This window comes from Labeo rohita, chromosome 17 (genome assembly GCF_022985175.1).
Source record: "Labeo rohita strain BAU-BD-2019 chromosome 17, IGBB_LRoh.1.0, whole genome shotgun sequence".
Taxonomy (NCBI): Eukaryota; Metazoa; Chordata; class Actinopteri; order Cypriniformes; family Cyprinidae; genus Labeo; species Labeo rohita.
The window spans coordinates 14,141,390-14,152,232 of NC_066885.1; the positions used below are offsets into that span (position 1 = coordinate 14,141,390).

A 10,843-nucleotide genomic window follows, 5' to 3' on the forward strand; every position below is an offset into this window, starting at 1 on the left:
TGTCTTTTCCTTAGGGTTAGAGAAAAGTTTGTTCAAGGGGTTTTTACATTTTTTACATTTTTAGTCAAGTGTGATTAATTGTTGAAAACTATTTAAGTGGAACTTAAGGAACTTCCAGAACAAAAATGTACAGATAATTTACTTGTCATCCAAGATGTTCATGTCTTTCTTTCTTCAGTAGTAAAGAAATTATGTTTCTTGAGGAAAACATTTCAGGATTTTTCTCCAAATAGTGGACTTTTATGGTGCCTGTGAGTTTGAACTTCCAAAATGAGGTTTAAATGCAGCTTCAAAGGGCTCTAAACGACCCCAGCTGAGGAAGAAAAGTCTTATCTAGCGAACCGATCATTTTTTTTCTTTAAAAAAATGTGCAATCTATATACTTTTTAACCTCAAATGCTCATCTTGTCTAGCTCTGTGATGCGCATGTGCAGACTGTGTAATCCGGGTCAATACAGTTAGGATATGTCAAAAAATGTTCTCCTTCAACTTAAAAATCATCCTACACGAACGTTTTGCCGTTCGCCATTTTTTGTAAATGGTGTTTGACCCTCCTTTGCATATTCACTGTAAACACTGGGTCAGTACATCTGTAGCGATGTAGGACGATTTTGAAGTTGGAGGTTAAAAAGTATTTAAATTGTACTTTTATTTTTTTTTTTTTTAGAAAATAACCAATTGTTTTGCTAGATAAGACCCTTCTTCCTTGGCTGGGATCGTTTAGAGCCCTTTAAAGCTGCATTGAAACTGCATTTTGGAAGTTCAAACTCGCAGGCAGCATAAAAGTCCACTATACTGAGAAAAGTTCTGAAATGTTTTCCTCAAGAAACATAATTTTCTTTCCCTTTAAAGCTGCATAGTATCCTGAATTCATTATTTTTACAGATCGAATGATGTTTTACTATAAAACTTATCGGAAATAAATAAATAATTAGCTTTTATTATGTTGGTTTAGATGGTCTAGATAAAGTCACAAAGTCTGGTTCAGGTGCCAAAAACAATGTGCTACTTCCACATTTAACTAGTAACGGGTCAAAAATCTAAGTCAATAGTAAGGGAAATGAAGCAAACTTTAAAAACCGTTCTAGTGAAAGGTTTACAACCACATCCATTGATTGTTTTTCTGCTGTTTCTGCACAGTTTGACAAAATAACAAATGCTGCACGTTGCATACTGAATGAAGCGTTATTGAGCAGTTAGCAAATGTGTCAATCTGTAGTAAGAGATGAAAGCCGAACTACGTACTGGGAAAACAACTGAACTTCCAATTAGCCAAGCGAGCGGCCAGGCGAAGGAAATGTACGCTGACTGATAAGGGAGCGTTCACCAGTGCTTTTAAACCAAATACAAAGGCTTTAGATTCAGCATATAGTATCTTGCATTAGTAATTTGCTCAATTTAAAATGGAAATGGGTTTGATGACTGACGTGTATCTTCTGAATGCAGTGCAGCTAAAGTGTGGTGATAGAAAAGGTTAATTTTCTTTCTCTGGATTAAATGTTATTTAGTCCACTTCCCAGCTCAGACATACATCGGCTGTTTGGCTGAGGCACAGAGACATTTGTAGTCGATAAAATACTATATGTGTGGCCGGTTTTTATACAAATTTGCATCCGTGTGCATACGTAAGCAGTTTGAGGTTTATAACAGTTTCGAAGTCTATAACACTCTGGAACGCTGATCCGTTTAAGTCCGTAATGATTAACTGCTCCCGAGCGTCTTTCTGGGATGAAGCCTTTCATTGCCATGACACCCACATTAGCGGCAGTTGTCGTCCGCACGCTGCCAGGCTCTTTGGCAGGACTTTACACCAGACTGGGTGTTAGCTGAGCCTTAACTGAGAATATCCATGGTAATGCTATGGAAACGGCTCCATCCATGCTGTTGTTTACAGCAACATAACAGGACAGTGATGAATAACGAGAAGGAAAATGTTATTTCAAAGTACTTTACAGTAAACCCAGCTTTGACTTTTAATGCTGTGTCTTTGAGATGTTGTTGAGTCAATTTTTGTCTCTTAAGCCCTTAAATGGCTGATGTTGCTCTCAGATACTTTGTCAGATTCGCAGAGTTTTTAACCTTCACTTATAGACAGATGTTGAGTGCTGCAGTTATGTCACGCTGGAATTACCATAATTACAAGATGACAACTTTAAGCTGTTTGCATCCTTGGACTCATAAATGATTCATATCTGTGGGAACGTTGTTGTTAATTGCAGAAAAATGCTTTATGATGACATTAAAACACCTCTTTAAGCTCTTAATGAATATGCGAATAAAAAAGCACACTTGGTAATAAGAAGAAATAAATATATTAAACAATATAAATTAATTAATTAATATATTCTTACTCAGGTCTTAAGTGTCACATGATCCTTCAGAAATTATTCTAATATGCTGATGTGATGTTCAAGAAGCATTTCTCATTATTGCATTTTTGCTTAAAGGAGAAGTCCACTTCCAAAACAAAGATTCACATATAATGTACACACCCCCTTGTCATCCAAGATGTTTATGTCTTTCTTTCTTCAGTCGTAAAGAAATTGTTTTTTGTGAGGAAAACATTTTTGCATTTTTCTCCATATAATGGCTGGGATCATTTATAACCGCATTTGGGATGGTTTGAAGCTGCATTTAAACTGCATTTTGAAAGTTTAAAATTGGGGCACCATAGCAGTCCATTATATGGAGGAAAATGCTGAGTGTTTACCTCAAAAAACAATTTCTTTACGACTGAAGAAATAAAGACATGAACATCTTGGATGACAAGGGGGTGAGCGCATTATATGTGAATCTTTGTTTTGGAAGTGGACTTCTCCTTTAATATTTTGGGGAAACCAAAATGTCTTTAAATTCAATTTTGGTTTGATGTAGTGTATTTCTGGATATTTTTTTGCACTGCAGGAACGCAAATATGTAAATACAGATGTGTGAATATTAATGTGTATATCTGCAGGATAGCGAGACCTTTAAATGAGGATAATGGTTCTTTGTGACCACAGGCAGTGAAGAGTAATATCAACATATTCAGAGCAGTTCAGCAGGGTTATGTGTTATGGACTCTATTAGCATAACGAAAGAGAGAGAGGAAGAGTAAAAGAGACAGCGAGGAAGAAAGAGTTAGAAAAGGGAGTGTATGTGGGTCTAGGATTATTTAGAGGCCTTTCCAGACAGAACGCACAATCAGCATCCTCATGGTTTCTCAGCTGTCTGCAATAGATCACCCTGTTAGCATACAGCTGTCTCTGAGCGAGAGAAACCACACTGTTTAAACAGCAGACAGCCCTCTGATTTCAACTCAAATCAGAGGTTAACCAGGCTGTTATTACAAAATTATATCCTCACCAAAAAAGGAGAGACGAGGGAGAGAGAGAGAAGATGAGTACTGTGTGCGCATATACTTAATGTGTGCACTACAAAAAAGAAGAAATTTTCTCAGCTATTATTTTTGTTCTGTTTTCTGGAAAACTGTCTAAATATTTAGACAAACAAGATGTACTTGAAGTAAAAATACTTTAATTATTTGTGTATTTTCATTTAACCAAAAATGAAAATTCTGTCGTTAATTACTCACCGTCATGTCGTTCCAAACCCATAAGACTTTTGTTCATCTTCGGAACACAAATTAAGATATTTTTGATGAAATTTAAGATTTTGCATAGACAGCAATGCAACTGACACATTCAAGGCCCAGAAAGGTAGTAAGGACATCGTTAAAATAGTCCATGTGACATCAGTGCTTCAACTGTAATGCTGTAAGGCTACGAGAATATTTTACCGGCGCAAAGGAAACAAATGATAGCTATTCCTTGATAAACTTCCTCAGATACACTTAATCACTCATGTATGTATTGTATTGTTGTAACAGTAATGCTTTTTATGTTTTATGGCTGTACTTTTGGGGCAAAAATTGTCCCCAGAAATGATCTAAATTTTTTTAAAGGTTTATTTGATGTTGCCAAAAAGAACATTATTTTGTGTATTTCGTGTAATGCAGTGTGTTTATGTGGTTTAAGGTTCAAAAAGCCTCCTTGTTAATGCACCCACCTCCCATGCCGCAGCAACCCGGGTTCGAGTCCTGTCAGTCACTAGTGCACCTCTTAAGATCAAGGTAGTGAGGTTTACCTGCACAGCATCTACCCGCTGGCATTCGTTTCACAGTTTGAACTGCCCCACTTTTAAGAAACAGCCTTTGTGCATAGCCAGCACAAAGCTGTACTCTCCCAGGTTCAGGAAACAGTCCTCCATAAAATGCGCTGCACACAATATTTGGGTTGTGCTTTTCTGGAGCAGTGTTGTAAATACTTAACCACTGATTTCTAGTTGTCCTCTTTTGGAATGCCAACACAGTAGTTTTGCTTTTGCAATGAAACACACAGCGTCTCCACGACATAGCGGCAGCGGCAACAATACTAGAGTGAGAATAAAAGTTACATCTTTATTTGGGTGGTGTTATGCGTGGATAAGTCTTAACTTTTATAAATAATCTCTTAAATCTTTGCAACTTTACGGATCATAAATATACACAAACAGCTTGTAACGCTCCAAAAACAAAGGAAAACATAAAAAATACAGAGTTCTGGCATGAAACTCTAGATGTCATTATCATATGGCACAGCTGATTGGTTCTCTCCTGCATCGGCAGCCAATGAGCTCGCTGCTCAACATTCAAGTACTTGGCTTTTGCTTGCTGTAGCAGTAAGTAGCGCACTTTAGAATCCCTCCACCTTCCCCAGCTCCACCTGTATAGATCTGCTAAGTGGTAATCTTGTATGCTATGGGGGTTATTCAAATATGTTAAATGTGCAGCAGCAGTATTTCTTACATGCTCACAGCAGCAGCTGTGGATGTATTGGCAGTAGCAAGTCTCGGTACTTGCTCTGCAGCAGCAGCAGCGTAGCAGATCTATTCCACCAAGACCAAATACATTAAAGGAGAAGTCCACTTCCAGAACAACAGTTTACAAATAATTTACTCACCCCCTTGTCATCCAAGATGTTCATGTCTTTCTGTCTTCAGTCGTAAGGAAATTATGTTTTTTGAGGAAAGCATTTCAAGATTTTTCCTCATATAATGGACTTGATTGGGGCCCTGATTTTGAACTTCCAAAATGTAGTTTAAATGCGGCTTCAAAGGGCTCTAAGCGATCCCAGCCAAGGAAGAAGGGTTTTTTCTAGCGAAAAGATCGGTCATTTTTTTCAAAAAATAAAAATGTGTATACTTTTTAAGCACAAAAGCTCATGTAGCACAGGCTCTGGGTTGCGCGTTCACGATGCTACGAATTAGTGATGGGTCATTCTTGAACGATTCGTTCATTTTGAACGAATCTTTAATGTGACTTGGGAAGAACGAGTCGTCTCGGACAGTGATTCGTTCAGTCACGCATGCGCAACATCCTATTAGGTTCTGTACTGGAATTAGTTCACCTGTTTCGAGTCTTCGGGTTTTTCAAGTCGTTCATCTTATGGGGCTGTCACGTGATGAACGAACAACTCAAACCCAAAGACTCGAGAGATGAGCTAATCAATTCTTTTTCCGGCTCACACTGCATTGGTTGAGCTTATGGGGCTGTCACGTGATGAACGAACGATTCAAGCCCGAAAACTTGTCAGATAATCATAGACTAAAGACCCAGGTAAACAATGAATTAATCTTTTCTGTTTCTTATAGCATTATAGTTTTGTCTTGTTTGTAGTGTAATCAATGTTTGTGTAAGCAGTAGATGTTTTAGGGAAGTAACACGTAACATTTTAATTATATTTTCCTAAAATGAACGAAATTAACGAAATGACTCGAATAAAGATTTGCTCATTTAGCTGAATAAGACTCAGAGGTCAGAGTCGGTAAAATGATCCGAACTTCCCATCACTACTACAAATCACGTCTAAGTTCATTGTCTGTGTACTCCGGCTCAAAAAGGTAGAGTATGGCGAAAAACATCTTATTTTCTCCTACAACTTCAGAATCGTCCGACATCGTTATACCTTTTTGTTTGTAAACAGCGTTTGACTTACTTGCACTTTCTTAGTCTTTGCACGTTCGCTTTGTAAACACTGGATCTGTAGTTCCTCGTGCGTTCGGTGTGACCTTTCGACATGATTCAATAGTACGTGAACATGCATCCCAGAACCTGTGCTACACAAGCTTTTGTACTTAAAAAGTATACAATTTTTTATTGTAAATAAATAATTTGTGAACTGTTGTTCTGGAAGTGGACTTCTCCTTTGACGTTGTCATGTACATTACCATGCCAAACCCTCTGAGAGTTGTCATGACATAAATCACCCCTTTAAAATTAAGTAAATAAATACATCTTTTTTGATATATTTGGATTTTTTTTTTTATAGATTTTTCATGATGTTTATGAATCATGATAACTTGACAGAAGTGTTTTACTGTACTAACACCTCTCTTTTTCCTCGTTTTCTCCTGTCATCTTCCTCTCAGACACCTTTGCCAGTAAAGTGGCAGCGATACAGGATCAGTATGCCGACGCGTCCATCGGAAACGTGACGGGCAGCAACGCCGTGAACGTCTTCTTGGGCATCGGAGTGGCTTGGTCCATCGCCGCCATCTACCACAACTCGAAGGGCCACGAGTTCAGGGTGGAGCCGGGTAACCTGGCCTTCTCCGTCACCCTCTTCACCATTTTCGCCTTTATCTGCGTGGCGGTGCTCATGTACCGCCGCCGGCCCGACATCGGCGGCGAGCTGGGGGGTCCGCGGACTGCTAAAGCATTGACCACCATGCTTTTCGTCAGCCTCTGGCTCATCTACATCCTGTTCTCCTCTCTGGAGGCTTACTGCCACATCAAGGGCTTCTAAACACATAAGTACACGCGCTCACACACGCATATACACGCAGAACTACACACCTTCACACAGTGACACACACAATCATGCATTCTGTGGAAAAATACGCAAAGACTAAAGGGTAATGAGTAAAGACTGCAGAGGAAGGCAACAGCGGCGGACTCGGTGGATAATCGTTTTCCGCAGACCATCGGCCCGTTCTTCTGTTCTCTCAACACGCCACTTCTTTCATCCTCATCTTCCTCTGTTTGTTGTGTGACTGCATCTGATTGGACGGGGTGTGACCACAGTGTTCAAACATCAAGACTAGACTATGAAAAGCTACTATTGCTACCTTTAACTACTGTAGTTGTGCTTTTTTAAACCTAAACCAGTTTAAAAGCCACGTGGGACCGTGGAATCTGTAAGCTCCCTTCATAGTGCCATGGAACTCTGGGTAATGTGGCTGTGTGTTATAGGTTTGTTATCTTAACGTGGACCGAGCAGTACTGTAATTTCGCTTTGGTGATTTTTCAGACACACTAACGCTTTGTGTTTACACACGACAAAATCGTTAACTTAAACATCTTATGTTGTTCTCAAGAGCAGCTCTGTGTAACTAGTTCCTGCGAAGGCCAGTTTTTATCCCGCTCTTGCACTGGTGCAGTTCATTCCAGTTCAGAAAGAGAATAACAATAAGGAGAGCGTATTACGCCAGCTCTAATCTCTCTCGGCGCTGAAGCTTTAGAGACCAGAGGTGCACTAGTGCAAGACTTTGATTTAAAAGCCTTGATCTGACGTTCTCAAAGAGCTCGGGTTAAAGAACATCCTGAATTTTCGAATACAAACATACCGCAGATTCGATTATTAATTTATGCAATCGATGGAACGCGTAGTGAAGATAATCCAGCATGTGACATGCTTTTGCCAACATCACATCGAGAGTTTACAATTATGACTGTTACTTTCCGTCCAAACATACATGCATACATTTACAATCACACACTACGAAATACGCCAAACCAGTGGTCATTGGTTCTCAAACACACAATTTACAGTCGTACACATGCAAGCATGTATAATGGGTAGTCTTTGCTTGATAAACTTGCTCATACAGATACAGTCACTCACTCATCTGTGTGGAGTTTACGAGGGCACGCTTTCCCTCCAACCCTGCTGAGATTGCTTCTTTGTACTTTGTAGATTCGCTGCATACGGAGCTGTAAGGTAAATCTCATAGAGTAGTCACGGTTTTAGACGTAGGTCGATTTTAAAAGCAGAAACTGTAGAACTAATCTGAATTTGACTCTAAACAACTTTAGGATAGCATGGTTTAACACAAACGAACTAAAAAAAAACATAGCTCGGTTTTAAAATTTTGAAAATGCAAATGCAGGATTTTTCACTCTCCTTTCCGAAGTTGGATTTCCAGGCTTAGTGGGGGAAGTAGAAATGTACTGAGCACAGTAGATCTGACGTAGATATTCTGGACTATTGTGTAGTTTGCGCCAAATTTGCCAAAGGGAAAATCTTTCTAATGGAGTGTGCCACACAGCCCCTGAAGTGGGTTTTCTATTTCAAATCGTACGTTTTTTTACCCACACCAAAAATGTCCTTGCAAGGATAAAGAGGCCTTGGTGACATTTCTTACAGGTGTTTGTACTGAAGGGATCCAGCCTACAGCTCTTTTACTGCATCCAAACACCTTTTCTTCTAACGAAAGAGTGTTTTTAAAGGGATTCTGTGTTGGGGTTTGTAGTCTCAGTAGCTTGATTTTGAAAGAAACGAAAATGATTCTTTCTTTTCCGTTGTTTGTTTTATTTAGTGTTACATTTATAATGAAAGGAAACTATGTCATACCAGCTCCAGGGCATTTCCGTAGGAAACCTTCGATGATGACCTTTAATCCCTGATGAAGATGGTCCGCTGTTGCTTGCTAATTCTAAGATCCACAAGAAAGACACTACAAACAAAAGACTTTTTCCTGAAGCCTAATATCTATTTAACCAATAAACAAACAAATGAAGTTGGAGTGAAGTTGAAGTGAATTACAGCCATACCAAGCTCTGCCGAGAAGACTTTCACGGACTCTCGCTGTACGTGCTGCTCGCTAGCCGTCGCACCAACCGACCGCAAGTGCGCCTCTCTCGGTACAGGGCGTTCTCAAACTGTACGCGGTCTCTAAGGTTTATACTGTATATGTATTTGCTTTAGCAGAGCAGGGGTCAGCAATTGTGCGTCTGTGCTCTGTGGTCTGTAAATCAGGGCGTGGCTGCATTGGAACCGCCCCCCCTGTGGAACCTAGCCCCTCCCCTTGCCCCGCCCCCTTGTTTGCCATGTCCATATTTGGAATGTTAATGTGCTTCGTGTTGACAATGCATGGATGCTAACCTGTCTGTATATAGTACGCAGAATCCCCTTCATTAATGTAGTTGACAGAGGTTTGAAAGCTGTATAGATATTCAATCTTTTGTTTCGTTTGCTTGTTTGTTTGAGTTTCCCGTCTGTAAGTTTCATTTGAATGTGTTTAGAATTTTTTTATTGCACATGTATATTAAAAAGGCAGTATCTGTCGTTTGGTACAGGAGGAGCACATGTGCAAACGAAGGAAGCAATATATCAATGCCTATGCTTGGTTGTTGCAATGGTTGTATTATTTAACAGTATGAAATATTTTGTCTCTGAAGCGGTGTGTATGTATATACTGTACAGTAGAATGAAGGCAGAGTCGCCGCTCTGCCGTTATCACAGAGAGAATACAACGTATTTATTTGAGACTTCAGAATGACAAATATTGCCTTTTGGATTGATTGTTGCATAGAGCTTGTTTCGTTCTAGTTTCTTCGCTGAGCAGTGTGTGTGTGCGCGAGCGCGTGTACGTGTTTGAATGTTTGTGTGGTTGGTCCGGAGCAGTCTGTGATATTTGTAAGAATTAAAGGAACATATAATCCGTTATTTATCTGCTCCGAGTCTGTAAACCATCTTGCAAAAATCAGTGAACCATCTGGAAAATGTCTGTAAAACAGGAGAATGTGTGTGAAGCGTCAGGGTTTGCCTCGTGTATGTCTTACATTCCTAAACCCCCTTTCTATTCCTCACTGCTCAGATGGACTCTAGTCTTTCAGGGGTTTAATACAAATCTTTGATAATATTATTTCCTCCTTCCCCCTCTCTTTATCTCTCTCTCTCCTCTAACTCTCCAATCCAAGGCCTCACTAACATCTTGCATTAATGTGTCCAGTGAAATTATGTAGGCTGTATGTTGTAAACAATCGCAGTGTATATGTGTAAAGACGTCCCTGGTATTCCTAAACAGTGTGTGTATGTGTGTAAATGTGTCTACATTTCACTTATTTATAATGTATAAATTTATAGCATGTATAAAGGTTTGCAAAACCACTTATACTGCAAAGAATATTGTTCTTAACTAGTTATTTTGTCTTGTTTTCCAGTAACAAATCTAAGATTTGTTTTCAGACTTTAACTATTGAAAAAATAGAAAATATACAGGAAAACAGGACAAAACACTGTTTTGTTTAGTTTTTTTGCAGTGTAAACATGGCAGAAAGCTCTCATGCCAAAGCAGGATTGAATGTATTGTATGTAACGTAATAGCTGGTCTAAAGGCTGTGAGTTTTATTATCTTATCTGTCTTGTACAGATCGAGGGGCTCAAATCATTGTGTGTGTTTGATCGCTGTAAACTAACGCTGAGAGTCATGTTAATGCAAGTGTGTGTGGCCTTGTGGCATAGTGTGTCTTACACAGTCCTCTTGTCATGGGCTTATTAAAGCTAACTCTATTTTCCTCCTCTCTCTTTCTTATCTCTTCTTCCTCTCTTGCCTTTTTGCTTTATTTGACGCTGTTTTGTTTTAATCGTTAGGTTGTTTTAATTTCAATCTGAATAATTAAATATGAGGTTTTTTTGGTTTTGTTTTGATTTATTTTTGTGTTGCACTCAATCTAATAAGATGGACGTCCACTAACTGTGATTGCTCCCCTAGTACACCTCTACACAGGAAATAAAGTTTGGGATATCCTGTTTAGAGCCAA

At 39.2% G+C, this 10,843-nt stretch overlaps 1 protein-coding gene across 4 annotated transcripts in view; it reads left to right on the top strand.

Annotated features, from left to right (window-relative positions):
• The window catches only part of slc8a1b (solute carrier family 8 member 1b), a 131,128-nt gene extending 120,285 nt beyond the window's left edge, over positions 1–10,843 (top strand). For all 4 annotated transcript variants that reach the window (XM_051133636.1, XM_051133637.1, XM_051133635.1 and 1 more), the window contains exon 7: positions 6,448–10,843. In XM_051133636.1, coding sequence (XP_050989593.1) covers positions 6,448–6,824 — 377 coding nt within the window. In that variant the 3' untranslated portion in view covers positions 6,825–10,843. The remainder of the gene's footprint in view (positions 1–6,447) is intronic.